This window comes from Schistocerca gregaria, chromosome 11 (genome assembly GCF_023897955.1).
Source record: "Schistocerca gregaria isolate iqSchGreg1 chromosome 11, iqSchGreg1.2, whole genome shotgun sequence".
NCBI lineage: Eukaryota > Metazoa > Arthropoda > Insecta > Orthoptera > Acrididae > Schistocerca > Schistocerca gregaria.
In genome coordinates, this window is record NC_064930.1 from 111,686,518 (window position 1) to 111,714,408 (window position 27,891).

At 40.5% G+C, this 27,891-nt stretch overlaps 1 protein-coding gene across 10 annotated transcripts in view; it reads right to left on the minus strand.

Annotated features, from left to right (window-relative positions):
- LOC126295315 (activated Cdc42 kinase-like) overlaps positions 1 to 27,891 on the minus strand; it is a 335,217-nt gene that overhangs the window by 153,737 nt on the left and 153,589 nt on the right. For 5 of the 10 annotated variants that reach the window (XM_049987766.1, XM_049987770.1, XM_049987769.1 and 2 more), the window contains 4 exons: positions 20,708 to 20,844; positions 15,027 to 15,162; positions 2,516 to 2,625; positions 817 to 1,020 (listed from right to left, as the gene is read on the minus strand). In XM_049987766.1, coding sequence (XP_049843723.1) covers positions 817 to 1,020; positions 2,516 to 2,625; positions 15,027 to 15,162; positions 20,708 to 20,844 — 587 coding nt within the window. Of the gene's footprint in view, positions 1 to 816; positions 1,024 to 2,515; positions 2,626 to 15,026; positions 15,163 to 20,707; positions 20,845 to 27,891 lie in introns of all 10 variants that reach the window. The other 5 variants (XM_049987765.1, XM_049987761.1, XM_049987767.1 and 2 more) reach the window with 1 other exon arrangement.

Below are 27,891 nucleotides of genomic sequence, written 5' to 3' on the forward strand. Positions count from 1 at the left end.
GTGACAAAGAGCGAACACAGATAACCTTCATAAATACTGCAAAAAATTTAAAAAATCCTGTGAGTTTGATTTTTACACTGTAACATCCGTTGAGTTGTTTTTGCCCATTCATCTGTAACCATTCCTTGAAATGTTTTACAGACTTTATACTTAACCCTGAACATCTGTGAGATGATAATATTTTTTACATAACAAACCAGAATCATTTGAATAAAGCAAGACAGACAATTTCATGCTTCCCATTCATTGACTATAATCAGGTGCTCCAACCATCAGAATGAAAATATTCAACAGGCTTACGGGTAAGAACATTCTAAAAACATGAAGCTGGAGATGAAAAACAATCCACATGATACTCTGACACAGAAATGTTACTGCACAGTGAAGGAATTGATAAAGACAATCTGATAATTTAAGCAGGATGTCACCCATCATTAGCAGCAGTATGTAAATATATTATTGACAAGAAAAAATATGGGCCTTAGAATACTGCTCCATCTAAAAAATGGTTCAAATGGCCCTGAGCACTATGGGACTTAACATCTGAGGTCATCAGTCCCCTAGAACTTAGAACTACTTAAACCTAACTAACCTAATGACATCGCACACATCCACGCCCGAGGCACAATTCGAGCCTGCGACCGTAGCAGTCATGCGGTTGAAGACTCAAGCGCCTAGAACCACTCGGCCACTCTGACCGGTGGCTCCACCCCATTAGTTATAATTTTATTATTACTAATTGTTTATATGTCCCCTGTATCCTCAGTTGACTAGTAAGTGTATATAATGAGGCAAATAAACCATTATTCACTTTACCGTAGCCTGCTTCTTGCGGCCAGTGGTTGACGTGACCTTGGCGGCGATCTCGCGCAGCTCGTTGCGGACGTTGGTCGTCTCGTCCAGTGGGGAGGGTGGGGGAGGCGTGGACGCGCCAGAACCGGCGCCGGAACCGGAGCTGCCGAGTCCGCGGATCATCGACTCCATCTCGTCCAGCAGGCTCGGCCCAAGGTCAAATGACTTCTGCTGTGGCCAACAGAAGGCGTGCTATACCGAGCGAAAAAGTTGAGCCCCTTTACTTTAAAAAAAGTATCCACACACAAAAATCATGAACAACACTTCACCCTGAGGTTGTTTCCTCACTACTGTTTACTTGTACACTAGATGTATTCCGAGGATTCTGTCTCAAGAAGAACATTATTGTTGTTGTTGTTGTTGTCTTCAGTCCTGAGACTGGTTTGATGCAGCTCTCCATGCCACTCTATCCTGTGCAAGCTTCTTCATCTCCCAGTACCTACTGCAGCCTACATCCTTCTAAATCTGCTTAGTGTATTCATTCATTCATTTTTACCCTCCATGCTGCCCTCCAATACTAAATTGGTGATCCCTTGATGCCTCAGAACATGTCCTACCAACCGATCCCTTCTTCTAGTCAAGTTGTGCCACAAACTTCACTTCTCCCCAACCCTATTCAATACCTCTCATTAGTTATGTGATCTATCCATCTAATCTTCAGCATTCTTCTGTAGCAGCACTTCTCTTCTAGTCTAAACTATTTATCATCCACGTTCCACTTCCATACATGGCTACACTCCATACAAACACTTTCAGAAACGACTTCCTCACACTTAAATCTGTAATCGATGTTAACAAATTTTTCTTCTTCAGAAAAGCTTTCCTTGCCATTGCCGGTCTACATTTTATATCCTCTCTACTTCGACCATCATCAGTTATTTTGCTCCCCAAATATCAAAACTCCTTTACTACTTGAAGTGTCTCATTTCATAATCTAATTCCCTCAGCATCACCAGACTTAATTCGACTACATTCCATTATCCTCATTTTGCTTTTGTTGATGTTCGTCTTATACCCTCCTTTCAAGACACTGCCCATTGCATTCAACTGCTCTTCCAAGTCCTTTGCTGTCTCAGACAGAATTACAATGTCATCGCCGAACCTTAAAGTTTTTACTTCTTCTCCGTGAATTTTAATACCTACTCCGAATTTTTCTTTTGTTTCCTTTACTGCTTAGTCAATATACAGAATGAATAACATCGGGGAGAGGCTACAACCCTGTCTCACTCCCTTCCCAAACACTGCTTCCCTTTCATGCCCCTCGACTCTTATAACTGCCATCTGGTTTCTGTACAAATTGTAAATAGCCTTTCGCTCCCTGTATTTCACCCCAGCCACCTTTAGAATTTGAACGAGAGTATTCAAGTCAACATTGTCAAAAGCTTTCTCTAAGTCTACAAATGCTAGGAACGTAGGTTTGCCTTTCCTTAATCTTTCTTCTAAGATAAGTCGTAGGGTCAGTATTCCCTCACGTGTTCCAACATTTCTATGGAATCCAAACTGATCTTCCCAGAGGTCGGCTTCTACTAGTTTTCCCATTCGTCTGTAAACAATTCGCATTAGTATTTTACAGCTGTGGCTTATTAAACTGATAGTTCGGTAATTTTCACATCTGTCAAAGAACATAATTTTATTATTTATTAGCTTTCATCATCGTTCTCACCTCAAAGCAGGGGCTGTCGGCCGGGGGCGGCAGGCTCTCCTCGTCACTGATCTCGTGGTACTCGTGGTCCGTCACCAGCTGCACCTTGCTCTTTGGCGCAACGTCACAGTCTGCAACACCATTATACATTGCTGTGACACTTTAGTTTATCGCATTGCCATCTTTATCAGCAGAGCGACGTAAGGTAAATTCAGGTCATACAACATGTTTAGTTAATTTTACCAATTATAATTTCTAAATTCTGTGCAGACAAATAGGCTTAGCAATAATTAAAAAATAGTAGCAGAAAAAAGTAAAAAAAAAAATAATAATATCCATGGAGAAACTTCAGAACAATTTGAAATTAAAACTAGTTTAAAGCAATGTGATGGCCTCTTCCTGATCCTGTTCAGCTGCTTTCTCAAAAATATAAGGGAATGGAATGTTGGACTTCAAGGAAAAGGAATCCAAGAAATCAAATTGGGATACAAAAACTAAAATGTCGAACTGAACTGTCTGGCTTTGCAAATGATTTAGCAATATTTTCTGAAAACTGATGGCGGATAAGGCAAGGTTACGAATTTCTTCAGAGAAAGCAAAACTCATAACGCAACATTAAAAATGCTCAAAAATCCAGGTAAGTGCAACATATGGTAGACTCAACAGAGTGAATTAGGGGAAATAATACAGCTGAACAGTCTAAAAAAAAAACAGAGCTCAGAAAATGGAAATAGCTTATCAGTTACTACAGGACAGTAAAAAAGGATGCTCTCATAGTAAAAGGAGAAATTCAAGAATAGAACACTGTTATAAAAGTGAAGTATATTCAGGCCTCAACAAAACAGGAGGAACTGAAGAGTTTGAGAAAAATAAAAGAAAGGTATTATGGAAAATATTGATCCAAGGAATACTTGGATGAGTAGAAGTAAACACCCCAAAAACAAATTCACGGAATCCAGATTTGGTGGCTCCATTATGCAAGTATTAATAAATCAGATTGTCTGTACATGGATCATAGGAGCCTGAAGATAGCATTATCGAGATTCCAAAACTAGTTGTATAAATAAAATACTTCTCAAAACATGTGGCTATTGGGCAATTTTGCCTCGGTAAATATTTGACCGGCCGCTGTCCCGTATCCACAATGGATCGGCAGAGACTGTATAGACTGTAACTGTAAAACACATGAAAAGAACATTCAAAATAACTTTTACTGAATATGTGATGCTAGTCTTAATTCTTATTTCGACTCAAAAGAGTATCTCTCATTTTAAAGAGGATTACAACCACAGCACATTTGTACTTTTAAGTGTAATAGTGCAAAAAAATTGAAAATTATATTTTATTTGTGAAACATGAATAAGTTATGACATATGAAGAATTGGGTTAGATAGAGCAGCAATCAGTCGTAGAATTATGTTTCTTTAATATGACGTTGATAGTCACAGCGCACATCAGATTTCAACCTGTGTCATGTCATTATCAACGCAGTGCGGAATTGTAGCAGTTGTTCGTGCTCAAGTAAATGCTTGAGCATGAAAAACTGCTACAATTCCGCACTGCATTTATAATGACCTGACACAGGTCGAAATCTGATCTGCGTTGTGACTATAAATGTCATATTAAAGAAACTTAATTCTACGACTGATTGCTCCTCTATCTAACCCAATATAACACAGTCGTTGCGTGCACCCACCCCATGGAGGGCAACCTGATATGAAGAATTTATTATCATACAAAATGATTTTCCTGTCTGAACTGAAGGGTGCACCAATTGGAAACTTCATAGCAGACTAAAATGGTGAAAGATCAGGATTCGAAACTGTGACTTTCGCCTCTGCGTGTAATTGCTCTACTGACAGAGTTATACATTGCGAGTGGTAGGAGAGTTGCTGTTGGAAGTAAAACTGTGAGGTCTAGCCACGACTTGAGGCTGGACAGCTCATTCGGTGAAGCAGTTGCCCACGAAAGGCAAAGGTTCCGGTTTCAAGTCCTGGTCTAGCATAAGACTAAAAATCTGCCAGGAGGTTTCAATTTATTGTCTTACTAACCAGTCTGCTTCCAGTAGTGCAAAAATGCAAAATAAGTGATTAATGGTATTTTTATAAAGTCACAAAACAGAAGAGTATACATAGTAAACAGCCATATGCATATTATAGAAGTATATGAAGTATATGATACTGACAGAGATTCAGATAATACACATTTTAACAAAGAGAGAAGTTATACACACTGCTGGTACAACCACTGGCTAAGAGAAATTAATTTAATACATTTGATGGAGCTGAATCACTTCTCAGGAACCACGTGTGAAGCAACATTGCTGATACGTGCTATAGCAACAGCATAAAGAATAAACTGAGAACAGCACTCCTATGTCACTGTCTAAGTTGCTACATTCTCTGAATGTTTTGTAAGATTCCTCCCCCCCCCCCCCCCTTCTACAGTAACTTGCAATAAAAGAATAATTAATCATCCACAAGACTAATCTGCAGATTGTACAAAGTTTTTACAAGATTGTTGTTACACTGAATAAGTCCCATATTTGATACAGCTCAGCCCATCAGGCAGACTGGATTCTGCAGCAGCTTCAGCACATATACCATATTTTTGTTCTCCCAGAAGTGATAAGCAGAACAAACAAACACTAAATGTTTCTATGTATAGCTTTTGTCAATTTTTAAAAGGTCTTTGTTTCAGTTAGCCCACATGCTGTTGTACAAACCTTAGCTGAGCAAGGGGTGGAAGTGGCTTACATTAAAATCCTGTAACCTGTAGACAAAAATTTTACAGCTTTTGTTAGTGTCAGAGAACCAATTCATGAGTTTCCAATTCACACAGGAGTGAACCAACATGTACCCACCTCACCCATGCTTTTCTCTACTGCCCTGGAAGTGGCAATATCAAAACTGAACTGGAAAGAAAGAGGAATTAAAATCAGAGAGAAGACACTCAACAACCTGAGTTCCACAGACGATGTGGAGCTACTCACGAATGAGCTTGAAGGAATGGAAATATCTGTTTCAGATCTCGCCTCGGAATGTAAGAAAGTGCAACTGAACGTAAATCTTTCTGAGGCAAAGATTGTGTCTAATAAATGGCACACAGAAGGGAACATACAACCTAAAAACAGACTACTGGACACTGTCAGAGACTGCATATATCTCAGCCAGCTTGTACACACGATGGGAGAGACAAGTTTGGAAATCTTCCAAAGCATCAAGCTAGGTTGGCAATAATTTGGAAGACATTCATCTATCATCAGGTCAAACACTTCAGTAAAAACAAAAAAGTTTTTCCATCAGTGTTTTGTTCCCATTTCGACTTACAGCTTTAGACATCTACATCTGCATCTACATGATTACTCTGCAATTCACATTTAAGTGCTTGGCAGAGGGTTCATCGAACCATAAACTTACTATCTCTCTAACATTCCACTCCCAAACAGTGCAAGGGAAAAACAAACACCTAAACCTTTCTGTTCGAGCTCTGATTTCTCTTATTTTATTTTGATGATCATTCCTACCTATGTAAGTTGGGCTCAACAAAATATTTTCGCATTCGGAAGAGAAAGTTGGCGACTGAAATTTCGTAAATAGACCTCGCTGCGACAAAAACGTCTTTGCTTTAATGACTTCCATCCCAACTCGCGTATCATATCTGCCATACTCTCTCCCCTATTACGTGATAATACAAAACGAGCTGCCCTTTTTTGCACCCTTTAGATGTCCTCCGTCAATCCCACCCGGTAAGGATCCCACGGCGCGCAGCAATATTCTAACAGAGGACGAACGAGTGTAGTGTAAGGTGTCTCTTTAGTGGACTTGTTGCATCTTCCAAGTGTCCTGCCAATAAAACGCAACCTTTGGCTTGCCTTCCCCACAATATTATCTATGTGGTCTTTCCAACTGAAGTTGTTTGTAATTTTTACACCCAGGTACTTAGTTGAATTGACAGCCTTGAGTAATCAAATTCCAACAGATTTTTTTTGGAACTTGTGTGGATCACCTCACACTTTTCATTATTTAGTATCAACTGCCACCTGCCACACCATACAGCAATCTTTTCGAAATCACTTTGCAACTGATACTGGTCTTCGGATGACCTTACTACATGGTAAATTACAGCATCATCTGCAAACAACCTAAGGGAACTGCTCACCCAGGTCATTTAGACTCGAACACATCACAAATACACAAGATGGAAACTTACCATGGAAAGTTCTATTCTGGGTTTTACAAGGAAAGACAAAATGAGTGTAGAAGACATAAGATCAGTAACAGATGCCAAAGATATTCTGGAGAGAAGAGCCGTTACGAAATGGCAGTGGTCCGACCATGTCGCCAGAACAAATGGTGATCAATGGACAAAGCCAGTCTGGCAGACAGAGTCTGACCACGAGGAACACCAATGGAGTCAAATGGCCGAATATCACCAAAGCTCGTTCCTCATTGAAGAGAAAGTTGTGAGCACATTTGGGTTCAGGAGTCAGAGAGCCTACATCATTTACCAGGTGTACCGGTATGAAATGAGCATTACGATACAAATGTGTCGATAGGGAACATTTGTTGTGAACGAGCCTTAAATTATTTATTTATTTATTTATTTTTTTGTTTGGTCGGTATGATATCTGTCAAAGATATTTAATATACATCAAGTCATGGAACAAACATCATCATATGTTTTCATCATGTTAACAATGCCGAATTTTGTACCAGAAATTGGATGAAGCTGTAATCAGTACCGTGACTTTCTCGTAAAGCACAGAATGGCCTTGTCATTTGCATCTGGTCTGTGGATTAGGGAAAGGTATATATAAGATGATGTGACTTACCAAACAAAAGTGCTGGCAGGTCGATAGGCAGGCAAACAAACACATCTACATCTGCATGACTACTCTGCAATTCACATTTAAGTGCTTGGCAGAAGGTTCATCGAACCACAATCGTACTATCTCTCTACCATTCCACTCCCTAACAGCGCGCGGGAAAAACGAACATCTAAACCTTTCTGTTCGAGCTCTGATTTCTGGTATTTTATTTTGATGATCATTCCTACCTATGTAGGTTGGGCTCAACAAAATATTTTCGCATTTGAAAGAGAAAGTTGTTGACTGACATTTCGCAAATAGATGTCGTCGCGACGAAAAACGTCTTTGCTGTAATGACTTCGATCCCAATTTAATAAACTGGCAACAACAGGTGTTCAAGGTGGAGTTAAAATGGGGTTTCAGTTGTATCTCTGCCCCCCACCCCCCATACATACAATCTATGCACACAGCCCTCGCAATATCTTCTGATGGCCATTTAGTACACTCGATAATCACTTGTTGCTGGCAGTTGGAAGAACTCTTAAATACTTTTTGAAAAAGTTTTATTATTATTAACTCAGAATTATAGCATGAGAAACATTTCGTTTCCATAATTTCTAACCATTGACACAAATGCATGTCGGCACAATTAGAGCGCTGTTTGTTTTCGTAATTAATGTTTTTTCTAGTAGTAATTTTCTCATTGGTTAGTAATGTGTTTACCTGTAAAAATCTCTTCTACTTCTTTACAATAACTTCATTTCTGTGCCTGAAGTTTTCTCTCCTAATTAGGATCATATCTACTGTCTAGTCGAGTCTGGAGATCGGAGGTATACAGGGCGAGTCAGGAGGAAAGAAACACACTTTGAATGTTGATTCTGGAGAGAAAACTTCATATGAAGATATGCCCTACTCTGATGGTTTTTGAGATAGAACAACTTTAATGTCAGTTTTGTACATTTTTCTTTAATAACGTGCGAAACACGGCTTCTACAAAATCATGCCACAGTACAAAATTAAGCTACATTAAATTTTCAGTTCTATTCATTTTTTCTCTACGACTAATAGTTTGTGGTAGAAAACTGAAAATCTCATGCACCGCAGCTCAGGTAGTTTTTGCCGAACAATATGAGACAGTTTTCTCAAATGGACAGACCACCGGCGTCCTGCATCAAATTATTCATCTCAAATTTCCTCTACACTACTGTGGTTCATTGTAAACAATGACAATGTACTGAATAATACAGAATATAAACAACAATGTACATTAAATAAGATCTATCTTGGAAATGATTTGGAGTAGTTCATAGATTCATATGAAATATCTTGCTCAGAATCACTAATACTATAAACCCTCAAAGCATGTACCTTTCCTCCTGACTCAAGGCTTCAATTTGCATTTCAGAGGACCATTCACCAGTTCACTTTTCAAATCAGTTTTGTAATCTCAATTAGCAAAATACATTGAGGATACACAAGCATTACCAACTGAAAATGAAAGTGTTTTGTTCGTGTTATTGTTCTCAGGAATTATATGAAACTTAGTTATTAACTTTTGTTGCCATCTGCAGTGGTTAGTAGAACTCAGATTACCCAGTAAACTTAATTGTCAATCACTGAAACAAACCCACACTCAAATAAACAACCTCACATTCATTCAAAAGCGCAATGTCAACACAAGGGGTTACAACACAGTGGGCTACTTGAGCAGTGGCAGGACTCGCTGCTACAACATATGACAAAGCAGATGGATTCCTTCCCCCTGATATGTTTTTCTCCACTCCCCCCCTCCCAATTTTCTATTTTTATTTTTTATTATTTTATTTATTTATCTATAATAATAATAATAATAATAATTATTATTATTATTATTATTATTATTATTATTATTATTATTATTATTATTATTATTTTATTTATTTATTTATTGCTAATATTTTCAATAGTGTTATTTATATAATGAAGTGTACCATATCAAATATCTCATTAACCCAGAGCTTATGGAACTCGACATTATTATCCTTCACATTCATCTGGTTACTTAGAATCTGTTTGTGAAATTAATTTACCTAAAGGCTGTGCTAATTACAAATACCAGTAATTTCAAACTTTTTTATCATTGCCAGATACTATAGTTGTGTGTGTGTGTGTGTTTGTTGTCCAATTGCAACGACAGTCTTTTGCTGTGCCTATCTGCAACTCAACCTCTCTGCTATATGATGAGTAGCAATACATCCTTTTCATAAATTATCTTCATATGTAAAGATATACCCAACTGCTAATCTTCAGATGAAGTACATCAAAAGTAGATATAAATAAGTGAAGTATCCCCACAGCTAAGGTTGGAAATATATTGGCCCTCATTTAGTTTCAGAGTAATTAAGACATTATGTAAAAAAAAAAATTGTTACTGAAACAGGATACCATATTTTGGCAGGCAAATAATACAGAAGAATTCAATAGCAATTGTTGTTGTATCTGTAAGTTTGCACTCAGAAGAACATCTCTCCCTTTTCAGTTAATTGTGAATGTAAGAAATATTATCAGCAAGATCTGATGTACCGCAGACAAGTTGGCACAAATCACAAGTGGCAGGAAGATGCAGAGTTTTATCAGAAAATCCATGTCTGAGACACCATCCAGTGCTTGATTGTAATGATCAACTGATGTAACTAACTTTATGAAATGCATTTATCTCCAACAATGCATTCTGCGAACTGTGACAATAGGATCAGATAGTGAACTGCATCACTTCCAAATTATACAAATTGTTATATCTGAAGGACAATGTAATTAGCAAATGTATTAACAATTTACTTGATGTGTGGAAACTTTTGGTCACTTCAGTGTCGGGCTATTGCACTAGAAGAATGATCTTTATATGACTTACTTTAACAGAGTACGGTATGTGACTAGCCAATTATCTGTGCACACAGTATAATATATCAGACACAATCTGGCAATAGAAAGTAAGTTGTGTAAGGTCTTTGAATGGCCTACAAATAAAAATAAATATTCGTGCCGTCTCCACATGGCAAATATATTGTAGGGATGTATGATTATGCTGACAGAAAATTGAACAACAGAAGTAGCAATTATTTTACATACCTCATTTGTCTTTTTTCACTTACCTTGGCATCTGTTGTTCTTTTGAGCTGGTGTGGTAAAGACATATGTAATATGCTGTCTTAAATAAAAGCATTAATATGCAGAAGTCGCACATTTTCATTCTATTACCAAGCTACATCCTAATTTCCCTCCGCTGATGCAATGATATATTCCATTTTTAAATGGACACTTTCGGAGACGAAGTCAATGCGAGGAGAGAATAGCCGCTGCAGTCACAACCGCAATGTTGTACATCTTTTGGCAGAAGAGGTAAATCACCAAGGCAGACACTCAACTAAAGGACGTTAGTATGAATTCTATTTTACAACTGCCACAACGTTCTTATCAAGCAAGCTTCTATGTCTGCACGTTTCTGGGTAGACAAGTTTTGATGCGGCTTTACTATATATAAAGTTAACAGATATCAATGGGCAATTAAAGTATGTGGAGAGAAAACCTAGTGTGGACCATATCGTTTACTAGGTCTACAACTTTGCTCCACGCCCCCCCCCCCCCCCTCCTCTCCTTCTCTCTCTCTCTCTCTCTCTCTCTCTCTCTCTCTCTCTCTCTCTCTCTCTCTCGAAGTTCAGGAATTTATTGGGAAAAACTTGCAAAAAATTTACGATTCAAAGTATCGGCCATTGTTGGCCACTGCTTTCTCCTAGCTTTAGGGCAGCATATGAATCATGCAATGTATAAACTGAGCATCTTTTGGGGAAGCCATGAATCAATCCAATTTTGCACTTGTTCATAAGACTGCATGTGCTAGTCAGCTAGGTCCCGCATCACAGATCGAGAAAGGTGGCAGTCAGAGGGAGGCCTATCTGGAGAATAAAGTGGGTGGGTTAGAACTTCCCGATGCAACGTTTCCAAGTACGTTCTGATGGGATTTTCGAAATGGGGTTGTGCACTGTCATGCTGCAAAATGATTTTTTTCATGTCTACCACTGTAGTGTGGCTGTTTGTCTTTCAATGCTCTGCTGAAACATGTCAAGTGCTTTCGACAATGACCTTCTGTGATTGTTCCCGTCGGTTGCAGTAGCATCGAAAGCTTTCTCTCTTTCACAACCGTGCCGGTCTTCAACGTCAAAATCACCATTCTTGAAGCACGGAAACCATTTTCTACGTAGTTCTGTCACTAACAGGCATCTCATCATAGATCTTACCCAGCTTTTTATGAGCCTCGGGTGCAGATTTCTTCATTAAAACCTGCTGCAGATGATGAGAATTGGGCTCATAAGTTGACGTATTCAGTCGAGAATGACTTTATGATCCAATCAGAAATCAACTGATGTTTTGAAGGTATTATGTTCTCAAATGCCTAAGCTTACCGTGTGAGACTTACGCCGAATGACTTGCACCACTACTTTCCACTACTGCCATCTATTGCAAAATGGTGGAAGCAAAGTTGTAGACCTATTAAATAGCCCCCTTTAGCCAATCACTTTTCAGCCAGATTCGACAGAGGTGCAGCTACAAGAGGGATATAACCACAGGCAAATACAGCTGAGCTTCACTCACTGTGGCTTGTTCCTGCCCACACACACTGTGACCCCTATCATGTATTCCAGTAACTGTGGCTACACGGTTATCGACTGGAACATTGGAAGATGAAATACTGCTGTAGTGGGTACACACCCAAAACGTGACAAAATATTCTATTCAGTTGGAAAACTTCAAGAAAAAAATACCGTATTTACTCGAATCTAAGCTGCATTTTTTTTTTCTGGTTTTTGTAACCCAAAAAACTGCCTGCGGCTTAGAATCGAGTGCAAAGTAAGCGGAAGTTCTGGAAAATGTTGGTAGGTGCTGCCACAACCAACTTCTGCCGTTGAATATATGTAGCGCTATAAAGGCTTGCTTTGCAGGTACAAAAATACTGGCGCCAAAACCTTTGCGTCAGTAAATAAATTAATAGAAAAGATAGAAGAATGTAAACATTATGTCATGTATTCTTTCGTGTTTGCTGCTATCTCATTTAAATCTTGTCTGCCTAATAAACTACGAAACTAGAGTGAGACAACAGCAAACGCGGAAGAATATACATATCGTGTCATGTCTATATTGGTATTATTCTTTTGCAGAATAGTGATACAGCCAGAAATGAAGCACGTCAAATGACTGTATTTTTAAATCTAAGATGACTCTAATTTCTGTGCAGAATGTAATGTACTAAAGAGGCGTCTCCACAGATTTTCAAACGGATAAAATTTTTCGCTAAACTCTCGTTCAGAACATCTCCTATCATACGCAGTCTATTATTTGGTTCTTGTTGATCATTATCAAAGAAAGCAGCAGTGTAAGTAACAACAAATAGCAGCCTCTCACCATTGTTTCACTTATGAGACAATTCCTCTCTTCTTTTTTTTTTTTATTGTAAGCGGCGGTAGCGGTAGCGATCACAAAAGCATACGATGCTACAAGCGGCAACAGGTCGTAAACACTAATTATCAGAATGCAACAAACAATGCACGACACAGTACAATATTGCATTTTCAGCTTAGAGTGACGTAAACACCTACAACAAAGAGAACGGCACTTATCAGATCAAAGCAAAATAAGCAATCGATTCAAACCAGACGAAGCACATGAAAAAGGAAGGGTACCCGTATAAATATGGACGGAGCGCCTGACACATAGCAATGGCTACTTGATAAAGCTTAACTGTTAAACTAACAACTCAAACCAAACTACTGTAGCTCTATCTTCACCCATTTCACCTAAATTGTGTCTCATGTTACAATGGACCAACTTTGCTTCTATTTTGAGGTGCAGTCTAAGACTTTTCTCTCCCCTTGCATTTTGAGTCTCAAATATCAGATGTGGCTTAGATTCGGGAACTTTTTTTTTTCCTTGATTTCGAGTCTCATTTTTCAGGTGCGGCGTACTGTATTTACTCGAATCTAAGCCGCAGTTGACTCTAAGCCGCACCTGAAAAATGAGACTCGAAATAAAGGAAAAAAAAAATTTCCCGAATCTAAGCCGCACCTGAAATTTGAGACTCAAAATTCGAGGGGAGAGAAAACTTTTAGGCCGCACCTCCAAATCGAAACAAAGTTGGTCCATTGTAGTACGAGATACAATTTAGGTCGAATGAATGACGATACAGCTACAGTAGTTTGGTTCGAGTCATAAGCTTAGCAGTTAAGCTTTACCAGGTAGCCATTGCTATGTGTCAGGCGCTCCGTCCGTATTTATACGGGTCCCCTTCCTTTTTCACGTGCTTCGTCTGGTTTGAATCGATTGCTTATTTTGCTTTGATCTGATAAGTGCCGTTTTCTTAGTTATAGGTGTTTACGTCACTCTAAGCTGAAAGTGCATTACTGTACTGTGTCATGCATTGTTTGTCGCATTCTGATAATGAGTGTTTACGGCCTGTCACCGCTCACGGCATGGCTTGCTTTTGTGCGCGCTACTACCACTTACAATTTTTTTTTTTTTTTTAAAGAGAGGAATCGTCTCATTAGGGAAACAATGGCAAGAGACTGCTATTTGTTGTTACTTACACTGCTGCTTTCTTTGATAATTATCAACAAGAACCAAATAATAGACTGCGTATAATAGAACATGTTCTGAACGTGAGTTAGGCGAAAATTTTTCTCTGTTTGAAAATCTTTGCGGCCGCTTGTTTAGTACATCAAATTCTGCACAGAAATTAGAGTCATCTTAGATTTAAAAATCTAGTCTGTATCACTATTAGTCATAAGAATAGTACGAATATAAACATGACACGATATGTATATTCTTCCGCATTTGCTGTTGTCTCACTCTAGTTTCATAGTTTGTTACGCAGACAAGAATATGTGGCAAAATGTTTATATTCGTATTATTCTTATGGTGAAGAGAATACTGCATGTGATTCACATTTCATCAGGTTCCTATTAGCAAACATCTCTTCTCACAGGTAGCAAAAAAATGCAAAATATAGAGTTGGCCACATTGACAAACATCCCAAACAGTCTTGCCAGTCGGATTTTCGTAGTACATTGAAATTCTGCTACATTCGAAGATGAACAATATGAAATTTCTATTTAGTTGGTTGGATAATGTATACAAATGCAGTGGTCAAAATTCGGGGCGGAGAAAAAAAAAAAGCTCGCCTTCCACCTTTTTTTCTTTTTTTAACTGACGCAGAGGTTTGGGCGCCAATATTTATCTTTGTGCCTACAAAGCACACCTGTGTAGCGCTACATATATTCGACGGCAGAAGTTGGTTGTGGCAGCACCTACCAACATTTTTCTGAACTTCCGCTCACTTTGCCCTCCATTCTAAGCCGCAGGCGGTTTCTTGGATTAAAAAAACCGGAAAAAAAGTGCGGCTTAGATTCGAGTAAATACGATAGATTCGAGTGCGATTTAGATTCGAGTAAATACGGTAATACGTAATTTTAAAAATCTTTAATTTAGATTCAAGTAAATACGGTAATACGTAATTTTAAAAATCTTTAAAATTTGCACGATAACACATATCTAACAGCACATATTGATTCTAAAAGCAAAAATTCATACACAGCTTAGGACTCGACAAATGTAAAACGGTTGGTCGACCAGTTTAACGAGGCACTGCCCTCGTTAAATCAGGTGCCAACCACCCCAAGCTCTGGGCAAGCATACCTGCCATCTTCTGGGGGACCGGCTTGAGCAGCGGCGCACGGTCCGACTGGTCCTGCCCCGGGGCCCGACCCGCGGGCTCCGAGTCCTCCTGTGGTTTGTACGGCGCCACCACCTGGTGCGGCAGGTGCTGGTATTGCTGCAAAACAGGAAAGGCCACCGTTTACATCTTCACACATTCTGGCTCCACAAAAATCCAACTCCCACAATGTACGAGAGCAAATCAAATGTAAACGGGATTTTTGTTCCTAACCATTTACAGTTGGTATAACTGGGCCCACATTTCTAGTACACTTAGGAGGTGGAGAGGGTGGGGGGGAAAGGAGGCAGGTTGGGGGGGGGGGGGGGGCGGGCGGTGCGGAGGGAGCACATTAAGACTGGGCAGAGCTGGCTATGGCCATTCCCATACCACACCTCCAGTTAGTTCATCAATAGCTCTCACAATGTTGGAGAAACAGGTGCACCCTTCCAGCGCGCAGCACACAATTATAAATTTTCTTGCACGTGAAGGAGTTCGAGCAACAGAAATTATTTTGAGATCGACTGCACAGTTTAGGGACAAAGCATTGTCGAGTACTAGTGTGTTTGCCTGGCATAAAGAGTTCAAGTAAGGACGAGAACGAGTGGAAAATTGGAAACGCGATCACCGTCTTCGATCCGGTGATACAGATGAAAATATTCACACAGTTCGAGACATTCCTGAAGAAGATTGACAGGTGAATGTATACAAAATTGCAGAATGTGTCTGAATAAGGTACTGGAGCTGTCAACGATATTAGTTCCATGTAGTGTGTGTTCGAGATGTTCGGAGGACTGTCAGAGGCTTACAGTGAGGTTTGTAAAAGAAGGTGAGGCATTTTTGAGTTAGACTGCCACCTTGTGACAAAATGTGACCATACTACTGAGCCGAAACAAGCCACTATCAAACCGCAGAGGAAAGGGCAGATTGCCTCAGTGAAAGCCAAAACTTGACTGTCAGATGGTGAGGTTCTTTCAATTGGTAATCATTTTGCTCACTGTTATTTAGCACGAGTGAAGCACAATCGATGCTGCTTATTACCATGCACTGTTGAATGAGAAGAGAACTGCATATCGAAGTAAAACCAACCAATTCGAAAAGTTGTCCTCTTCCGTGACAATGCCAGGTGCCCTACTGTAGCTTTGACAATCTCAAAACATGAAGAAATGCAACACTGGACTTGATCGTCCTCTCTTGACAGTCTGGAAGCTATCGCCATGTGATTTTCATTTGTTTGGGCCATTTAAGGATGCTGTAGAAGGGCAACCATCTGAAGATCACAAGGATGAGGAAGGACTTATGCGCACTTGGTTCATGATGCAACTAGTTTCACGGTACGATGTTGGTATAACAAACCGTTCTTCTTACTGGGAAAACGTATTTTTAAAGAAGGAAGCTTTGTAGAAAAATAAATTATTTTTGCCTTTTATTCTTCAATAAACACTTTTTAAAAATAAAATCCCATTTATATCTGATTTACCTTCGCACTTTAAATGCGGACATTTTAGGTCAGGCTGGCCGAACCATTTGGAACAATTGAAGGTACAAACTACTGTTAACTGGTCACATTTATTATACTTTCCACTATGCTCTTCAGAGGACTACACTTCCATCAACAGGGGAATTTATGGCAGTTAATAAGGCACAGATGTACTGTACATACTGCTCCCAACTAACTTGTGGCACTGTCTGATAGCAGAAGACATGAAATTAGTTTACAACAAAGCTCAAAGTTATTTCAATGTTTTCATTGAGTAGATGAGCAGTAAAATAAATGCAAACATCTTTCTGCAACTTTTTTTTAACAGCTGTCTTCCCAGCTGTGTCTGCATCAAACTGAGCTATGTATAGTCAACATTATTACGAGCTAACAAGGGCAAACAATATATAAAATAATAATGTTGCCAACAGTGGCAGCCTTTAGATAACATTTTTGATTATTATTACTTTTATAATGAGAATTTAATAGTGAAATTGAGACATACGTACATGCGTGCAGACACACACACACACACACACACACACACACACACACACACACACACACACACACACAGAGAGAGAGAGAGAGAGAGAGAGAGAGAGAGAGAGAGAGAGAGAGAGAGCACACTTTGATTATGGCAAAGCTCACTCTCACTGTTGAACTATGCAACCAAAATATCTACATAAAGTTTGAGCTTTGTTCTAAATTGTATTTTGTTTTTTGTATTCTGCTACCAGACATCACCACATGCTACCCTAGTGTTGTATATGCAATACAGCTACGCATTATCAAGTGACGTGAGCTCGTTTTGTGACTGAGGTATAATCTTCCAAATTGTGCAGTGCTAAATTAATAAATGCACCTAGTTAAAGTAATCTGAATTTCCCATTAATACCTGGTAGCATATTCTAATGGCATAGCCTACATCACTAATGCATACTGCAGTCTGAACAGTACAGAAATACATAACTCTGGTACTACACAACAGCATTCGAGATTACCTGGTTAGATCACATAACTGACAAAAATGTACTGAATTGAATTGCAGAGAAACGAAATGGATGGCCTAACATGACTAGAAAATGACTCTGACGTTGTTGTTGTTGTTGTTGTTGTTGTTGTTGTTGTTGTGGTCTTCAGTCCTGAGACTGATTGATGCAGCTCTCCACGCACAGTAAAGCTGCATGCCCTCGGGAAAAATTACGGCTGTAGTTTCCCCTCGCTTTCAGCCGTTCGTAGTACCAGAACAGCAAGGCCGTTTTGGTTAGTGTTAGAAGGCCAGATCAGTCAATCATCCAGACTGTTGCCCTACAACTACTGAAAAGGCTGCTGCCCCTCTTCAGGAACCACACGTTTGTCTGGCCTCTCAACAGATACCCCACCGTTGTGGTTGCACCTACGGTACGGCTACCTGTATCGTCGAGGCACGCAAGCCTCCCCACCGACGGCAAGGTCCACGGTTCATGTGGAGCGACGTATCAAGCAATAATTAATTTTGAAAAGCAGATAAGGGCTGTGAGGTGACGGGCGAGTTGTGGCGCCCTGGAAATATTATACGTCCAGAGCTGGGACCGGCCGCACAGGACACTGGTCAAAGCCCTGGCCCGGCAGCAGCCACGTGGTGCCGAATGTTAGCTTAGCAACCGCGTGGTGCCGCACAAAGGCCGGTCCAGCCGCACGGCGGGGAATTCCTCGGTGGCGCTGTGTCGATGAAGGACACACGCTGGCAGTGCCAAAGGTGGCAGACTTTGTGAAACCTCAATGGCAGACATTTCACAGTTCATATAGAAATTAATAGTAGCCAGATGAATCGTGATACCTCAAAAAGAAACATGTACATTACCCTTATTTATTCCAACAGTGTAAACAGATTTTCAATATCTTTATTAGTTTAAAGTTTAGTATCTTCCAAAATCCAACCTACGTGTCTAGAGAAAGATTTTAGTGTAAATCTAAATTGGTATAAATTATAGGCACGTAACTTGAATAGTACACAAGTTATTGGAGGTCGAAGTGTCCAATTACTATAGATCGCGTTAGGCCATAAGTACTCCACAGTTACACGAAAAAATGGTAGCAGTATGCTTATAAAAATATTTATTCATCTATGTCTTTTTTTATATTCGATATACGCTATTCGTGAAGAAATTGGTCAATTATTTATTGTGTTTTAGAACGCACACAAACATTAGGCTACTGGCCTACTTTTGCATGCTATTCCTTTGATATATGTCTATTTAATGTGATATGTATTTAATAATGTGTGTTAGAGCATGTTTATGGCCAAGCTGTAGGAATATTTATTTAATTTCAAGTTATTTAAATGTAATTCCAGTACTTTTTTATGCGTTTAAATATGTTTGTGAGTGTACACTGGCTTGGAGACATGGAGGGAGCATTCCAGCCAATCACAGCGCTCGTTGATGGTGAAACTGTATGGAAGTGGGGGAGGAGGATCGTTTTGAAAGAGGACAGAGGGCAGTTCTGGACAGTACAGCACAGGACACGGGAAGTGCAGGACGTGACGGTGTGACAGATGCTCGGTTGCGGCACAGACTTGGAGAGAGTGGAGCAGTTTGTGCATGGTAGTGCCAGATAGAAATGCAGTAACTACGTATCCCAGCCCCTAGACCACGAAACTAACCAAAACTATTAATATTGCAACTCTAAGTCTGCGGGTACGTAGTTGAGGGCAACCACATCATTTCATTTCATTACTGTTTGAAAGCTTGCAGTGTGGAGCTACTGCAGATGATACAGGTCGCAAAATACTGCAACACAAGCAAATGAATGCAAAAGAATACATTTACATTAACAGTGATTTAATATATATCCATGTTGTTGTTGTGGTCTTCAGTCCTGAGACTGGTTTGATGCAGCTCTCCATGCTACTCTATCCTGTGCAAGCTTCTTCATTTCCCAGTACCTACTGCAACCTACAACCTTCTGAATCTGCTTACTGTATTCATCTCTTGGTCTCCCTCTACGATTTTTACCCTCCACGCTGCCCTCCAGTACTAAATTGGTGATCCCTTGATGCCTCAGAACATGTCCTACCAACCGATCCCTTCTTCTAGTCAAGTTGTGCCACAAACTTCTCTTCTCCCCTATTCTATTCAATACCTCCTCATTAGTTACGTGATCTATCTATCTAATTGTCAGCATTCTTCTGTAGCACCACATTTCGAAAGTTCCTATTCTCTTCTTGTCCAAACTAGTTATTGTCCATGTTTCACTTCCATACATGGCTACACTCCAAACAAATACTTTCAGAAACGACTTCCTGATACATAAATCTATATTCGATGTTAACAAATTTCTCTTCTTCAGAAACGCTTTCCTTGCCATTGCCAGTCTACATTTTATATCCTCTCTACTTCGACCATCATCAGTTATTTTGCTCCCCAATTAGCAAAACTCCTTTACCACTTTAAGTGTCTCACTTCCTAATCTAATTCCCTTAGCATTACCCTACTTAATTCGACTACATTCCATTATCCTCGTTTTGCTTGTTTCCCTTACTGCTTGCTCAATATACAGATTGAATAAAATCGGAGATAGGCTACAAACCTGTCTCACTCCTTTCCCAATCTCTGCTTTCCTTTCATATCCCTTGTCTCTCATAATTGCCATCTCATTTCTGTACAAATTGTAAATAGCCTTTCACTCCCTTTGTTTTACCCCTGCCACCTTCAGAATTTAAGAAAGAGTATTTCAGTCAACATTGTCAAAAGCTTTCTCTAAGTCTACAAGTGCTAGAAACACAGTGTTGCCTTTACTTAATTTATCTACATGCTATAAACCCCAAAATTATCTTTACATCTGCGGATTTCATCAAGTTGAGAATGATATGTAGAATCTATTGACATATAACTCTTGAAGCCAATCAAAAATCTAGTTAAATACTTGGTTAGCTCATATTTTGTTTACTTTGGGACACTGTTAAACAGACACAAATGTCTTCAAGAAGTCAAGTAACACAGCTTTCAGTTATGGATCTGGCAGCTGAATGGACTCGGACAAGTTTCACTAGCCCTCAGTCAGCACAATCTGATTTTCAGTTTCCAAAAATGTCATAAGATATGAGTATAAGGCATGTTATGTTATTCCACATGACATTAGTGATACGGGCCTATTCGGTGGCCCGCAATGGGTTACCTTGGTGTGCACTGCCTTACTAACCTTGCCGCCGAGGAAGGACATGTCCCCAAAGTAGGAGCCGTCCAGCCCCACGTGGCCGGTGTGCTTCAGGTCACCCTGCGGCCGCGATATCATCTCCGGGCGCAGCCTCCGACGTGACGAGTATGGGTTCTTCCCGTCTGGAGGCAGCAGAGTATGCAACACTGTTATGAAGGACAAGAAGTGAGGCACAAGAACAGATTAAAGCTTGTGTCATTCACTTTCAACTGTCACACACTCCGTCGTCAAGTAACGAACACGAAAGGTATAGGTTTGGATATTTTATATTATTCTTGAAGACTTCAGTTTGTCGAGATAGCTAGCAAATCTTTTTTTTACTGTTACCGGTTTTGACAAATCATCAGATCTTGTAAAATTACTAGATCTACATGCTTTTTACAATGCTAAAGTTGACACAGTCATGTTGTGTTGAAATATAGTAAAAAGTGGCTGGGGACACGAGCATGTCAACAAAAAAATACCACACAATTAAAACATGCAACATGTTGTGCTGATGACCCAGTATACACTCTGTCAAGTTGTAATACGAGGCGCGTTTTTTTTTAAGTAAGTTCCGTTTTGAAATTTAAAAAAGGACGTGGTAAGATGTCTCAATAATTTTATTTTTACATGAAAGCCTGTACCTTAATCTACTTTTCTACATAATTTCCGTCAATATTGAGGCACTTGTCATAACGATCTACCAGGTTTTGAACACCCTCCTCATAAAAGTCTGCCGCCTGACTTGTTAACCACTGCATCACCACTGTTTTGACTTCGTCATCGTCTCGAAGACGATGAATGCCCAGGTGTTTCTCCAAGTGCAGAAACACATGGTAGTCACTGTGTGCAAGGCCGGGGCTGTATGGAGGATGACCTAGAGTTTCTCATCGAAAAGATGTGATGAGATCTGTGGTCTGATTCACCAAATGCGGACGGGCACTGTCTTGCAGCCCCTTGCTCAACTTCCATGGACTGTTGCTTTGATTCTGGTGTGATGTTGGCCACCCATGTTTCATCACCCATAACAATTTGGCTTAAGAAAACATCACCATCATTGTGGTACCGCTCAAGGAATGTCAATGCACTGTCTAAATGTTTGTTTTTGTGCACATCCGTCAACATTTTCGGTACCCAATGTGCGCACAATTTTCAGTAATTCAAGTGCTCGGTCACAATGCCACACAAAACATTATGAGAAACATTAGGAAAGTCATCCCACCAGGAGGAAATCATAAAGTGTTCGCTTTCTCTCACCTTACTGTCCACTTCCTGCACCAAAGTTTCATTAATGACTGAAGGACGCCCACTCTGTTGTTCATCGTGCACATTTGTATGGCCATCTTCAAATGCTCTCACCCACTTTCTTACCATTCCGTCACTCATAATGTTTTCTCTGTAAACTGGACAGATCTCACGAAGAATATCGACCGCTTTTACGCCTTTAGCACTAAGAAATCTTATAACAGCCCGTACTTCACAGTCGGCAGAACTCACGATTATCGGAGGCATCTTAAACACTCAGTACACAACGTAAAAAAGGAAGAATCAGACTGTAATGGCGCCAGTGTGTAGATTAAGGTACAGGCTTTCATGTAAAAATAATAATATTGAGATATCTCGGCACTTCTTTTTTTTAATTTCAAAATGGTACTCACTTAAAAAACACACCTCATAAAAAAATGTGGCATGGTGCATGTCACAAACACACTGTATGTTTGGACATCAATACAACATGTTCTATGCTTTAGCTGTGCAGTATTTTATTTGTGTAACAGTGGTGCTCCCGGTTACTTTTTACTACAATCTGACGCAACTTCACTACATGACTTTTACTGTGGTGGAAAGCATGTAGGTCTAATAATATTACAAGAACTGACGATCACAGCGTAGACCTGTCAAAACTGGTAATATAAATAACAAGAATAACTACTGATCTCAGTAAGCTCGATTCTTCCAGAATAATACCACCTACAGATCACCCCCAGCAACTAATGCAGTGTCAAACACATATTTTCATATTTTATTCTGTTTTTGTTCTTTGTCTCTATGACGATACTGATTATTTAAAATAATGAGTCAATAAAAAATATTAACTTCTGTATTTAAGTTCAAATAAAACGGCTCTGAGCACTATGGGACTCAACATCTGAGGTCATCAGTTACCTAGAACATAGAACTACTTAAACCTAACTAACCTAAAGACATCACACACATCCGTGCCCGAAGCAGGATTGGAACCTGCGACCGTAGTGGTCGCGCGGTTCGAGACTGAAGCGCCTAGAAACCACTCAGCCACAATAGCTGGCTATATTTAAGTTTTCATTCGTATTATTAGTAATGTTTATTTATATAGGTTTACTGGGAGAACTAGCATTCCTGGAAGAAAGGATATTGCGGGGACATGGCTTAGCCACCGCCTGGGGGATGTTTCCAGAATGAGATTTTCACTCTGCAGCGGAGTGTGCGCTGATATGAAACTTCCTGGCAGATTAAAACTGTGTGCCCGACCGAGACTCGAACTCGGGACCTTTGCCTTTCGCGGGCAAGTGCTCTACCATCTGAGCTACTGAAGCACAACTCACGACCGGTACTCACAGCTTTACTTCTGCCAGTATCTCGTCTCCTACCTTCCAAACTTTACAGAAGCTCTCCTACGAATCTTGCAGAACTAGCACTCCTGAAAGAAAGGATATAGCGAAGACATGCCTTAGCCACAGCCTGGGGGATGTTTCCAGAATGAAATTTTCACTCTGCAGCGGAGTGTGCGCTGATATGAAACTTCCTGGCAGATTAAAACTGTGTGCCCGACCGAGACTCGAACTCGGGACCTTTGCCTTTCGCGGGCAAGTGCCCTACCATCTGAACTACCGAAGCATGACTCACGACCGGTACTCACAGCTTTACTTCTGCCAGCATCTCGTCTCCTACCTTCCAAACTTTACAGAAGCTCTCCTGTGAATCTTGCAGAACTATCACTCCTGAAAGAAAGGATATAGTGGAGACATGGCTTAACCACAGCCTGGGGGATGTTTCCAGAATGAGATTTTCACTCTGCAGCGGAGCGCTAGTCTTGCAAGTTCTGCTGGAGAATTTCTGTGAGTTCGAAAGGTAGGAGACGAGGTGCTGTAGGAAGTAAGGCTGTGAGAACAGTAGGGAGTCGTGCTCGAATACCTCAGCCAGTAGGGCACTCGTCCACGAAAGGCAAAAGCCCCGAGCTCGAGCCTCAGTCCTGCACACAGTTTTAATCTGCCAGCAAGTTTCATATAAGCGCACACGCTACTGCCGAGGAAAATCTCATTCTGGAAATAAAAGATTTATTATATAACTTTAGTTTCTCAAGGTGAAAGCTAAAACTTTATGACCATACCTTGTACATAATAATATATTCAACAGCTTTTATTGGAGGTTATAGTTACTTATCATGTATTAAACACATTTTCAACTTTGTGTGCATTATCAACAGCCTCATTAATAAAACTGTTGATGTATTACATTAAACTCTGATTACACGTCAGTTTAAAAAGCAAAGAGCTCAAAAGATGTAGATACAGCGGTAGAAGTAAAAGGGCGAATCACATTAGACTCATTACAGATTCCAGGATCCAAGGTGAACCACCTACAACTTGCACTGGAAAGATTGTGGAAATGTAAAGTTCTACTTACATGCAGCTTTCACAGAATGGATTGGTTTTAAGTGGCTTGTATTGTTAGCCAACAAACAGATTGCAATAATACTTACAAAGTGTACTTTTAGTGCAAACATACACTTTTTTAAGTGGAACAATGCCTGTTGACAATAAATGATTAAAATTAAGGTATATTAGAATGCCACTGTGTTTGTTGCAGAATTCTAGTGCGAGTCAGTTTCGAGATATCGTATTTTCAAAAGTTTCCACACCATCACTTGTTTGTGCTATTCAACTTGCATAGTGACTAGGTACGACATCGTTATATTTGCTGTAGTGCACTCGTGTGTTCGTCAAGTGCACTGCGACCTGATAGTCCGTCAGAGTACTATAGGTAAGTGGACAACAGGATTCACCGATGCAGAAAAAGTGTAGTAGCTCATGGTGTATGGAGAGTGTAAGAAGAATGCAGTTCGTTCTTGTACGATGTATACAGCAAGATATCCAAATACACAGCAACCAAATGTGCAAATATTTATCAACCTCCTCACAAAGTTATGTGAAAGTGGTAGTGACAGATAGAAACAGATGAGAATGGAAGAATAGGAAATTTACGTTCTTGCTGCTGTCAATATTCATCCACACATGAGCTCCAGTGAAATCGCACGAGGAAGTGGCACCAGTCGGGCACGTGTCCTACGCGTTCTCCACCAACATACGTTCCTACCCTATCAAATCTCTCTCCACCTTCCCAATGTATCACGTACCAGGGGCATTTCAAAAGTTTGTGGAAAGTCCGAGAGATGGCACCACTGGCGCGTATCGAGGTCATGTTTAGTTAGCAGCATCTCTGGAAAGAACGCACTCCAAGTTTCAGCCATATTTGTCTGTTTCTTTGTGTTTGGCATTCGTGTGAGTCAAGGTTATGCCAACTGTCTTTTCGGATTTGCAAGGGATAATCCTCATCGACTATTGGGCGAAACTCCTCAGGAGACTAAAGAGGAGCTTGATATACATTACGGTGACTCTGTACCTTCGATTAGGGCAGTTTATAAGTGGTTTCAAAATTTTCGCAGTGGCCATATGAGCAGAAGTGATGCTGAACGTTCTGGACGCCCTGTGGAGGTTACAACTCCAGAAATCATTGATAAAATCTGTGATGTGGTCATGGATGACAGAAGAGTTAAGATGTGTGAGATTGCTAGTGCTGTGGGCATCTCGAATGAATGGATACATATTTCACATGAACATTTGGAGGTGAGAAAGCTATCCGCAAGATGGGTTCCGCGATTGCTCACGCTTGACCAAAAACGAAATTGTGTGAAGTGCTGCAAGGATGGTTTGCAGCTGTTCAGGAAGAGTCCACAGGACTTCAAGCGCCGTTTCGTCACTATCGATGAAACATGAATACATTACTATACTCCTGAGACCAAACAACAATCTAAACGATGGGAGAATCTGCACAAAAAAAAGGCGAAGAGCATTCCTTCGGCCGGAAAGGTTATGGCGCCTGTCTTTTCGGATTCTCCAGGGATAATCCTGATAGACTATCTGGAAAAGGGTAAAACTATTATAGGTGCATATTATTCACCATTATTGGACCATTTGAAAACCGAGATGCGAGAAAAATGCCGGCAATTGGACCGCAAAAAAGTCCTTTTCCATCACGACAATGCAGCAGCACACACCTCAGCAGTTGTGGTCGCAAAATTAATGGAAATAGGATTCCAATTCATTTCACGTCCCCCCCCCCCCCCCCCCCCCCTACTCTCCAGACTTGGCTCCCTCGGACTGCTATTTGTTCCCCAATTTGAAGAAATGGCTGGCGGGACAAAGATTTTATTCAAATGCAGACGTGGACAATTCCTATTATTCGGAAGGGATCAACAAATTAGAACATCATCAGACAATGTGTATAAGTCTCAAAGGAGACTATGTCGAAAAATAAAAAAAGGTTTACCCCAAACACATAAGTAGTTTTTATTTTTGCACGGACTTTTCAAATGTCCCTCGTATCTTATTTAGTGACGAAGGCACGTTTACCAATTGTGGCCAGGAAACCTATGAAACGTACACTATTCATCTGTTGACAATCCCCATTGGCTTTGTCAGGTGGGACATAAGCATCCTCGGAGTGTAAACACGTGGTGCAGAATAGTGAACTGTCACCTCACAGCCCCGTTTTCCACAGATAGAACACTGAACCCGCACAGTTTTCGCAGCCTCCTAAGAGACACCATCTTCCACAACCTACAGAATAAGAGCAACCTGTGGTACCGACATCACGGCTGTCCAGTCGACAGTGCACAAAGTACTACAGCACGTCTCCACAAATTATTTCCGAATCATTCGATTGGATGCAGAGGACCTGTATCTCGGCTGGCCCGTTCCTCAGATTTGACACCTGTAGACTTTTTTCTGTGGGGAAAGCTGAAAGATACTGTTTACAAGGGCATACCGACTGCACCCGATGATACACAATGACGTACTACAGCAGTCTGGACGTCTCCACTGAAATGCTAGCACCTGTGCAGTAATCGTTCCACACCAGACTGGAAACGTGTATTGCTGCTGGTGGTGGACACTGTGAACACAACCTCTCACGGTCAGCTGTCTTGTTACTGGTCACAACCCACACAACTAGCGCATTCACTTAAGTTGTTCTTTAGTGTGGGCTACCACAGATGTTGTACAAGACTCAGTGTGAGAACTTTTCAAAATACAGTATCTCATAATTGGTTCACACTAGAATCCTGCAACAAGTACCACTGTCGTTCCAATTTACCCTACTTTTAGTCTGTCAGTCCACAGATCGTGGTCTAGCGGTAGCGTTGTCGATTGCTGAGCACGGGGTCCCGGGTTCGATTCCCGGCAGGGTCAGGCATGTACCCTGCCTTGAGATGACTGAGTGTTGTGGTGGTGTCTTCTTCACCATCATCGCTCATCCTCATTACGGTCAGAGGAAGGCAATGGCAAACCGTCTCTGCTAGGACCTCGTCTAATACGGCGGTGCAGGTCTCTCGCATCATGCCCTACGCTCCTCGGAGTAAGGGACCTCAAAGTCATCTCAGTCTGTCAATGTCAATAAAGCACTGTTCCATCAAAAAAAAGGGTATGTTTGCACAAAATATACATTTCCTAACAAGGGAACCTCCCCATCGCACCCCCCTCAGATTTAGTTATAAGTTGGCGCAGTGGATAGGTCTTGAAAAACTGAACACTGACAAATCAAGAAAACAGGAAGAAGTTGTGTGGAACTATGAAAAAAATAAGCAAAGTATACAAACTGAGTAGTCCATGTGCAAGATAGGCAACATCACGGATGATGTGAGCTCAGGAGTGCCACGGTCCCTTGGTTAGCGTGAGCAGCTGCGGAACGAGAGGTTCTGGGTTCAAATCTTCTTTCGACAAAAAGTTTAAATTTTTTAGGGCAATTATCAAAGTTCAGGCACTCACACATAATCAACTTCGCTCTCCAAAATTCCAGGACATGTACAGATTTGCTTGGACATATGCAGGATTTGACGGTCTACACACGGAAAAATTTGAAAACGTTAA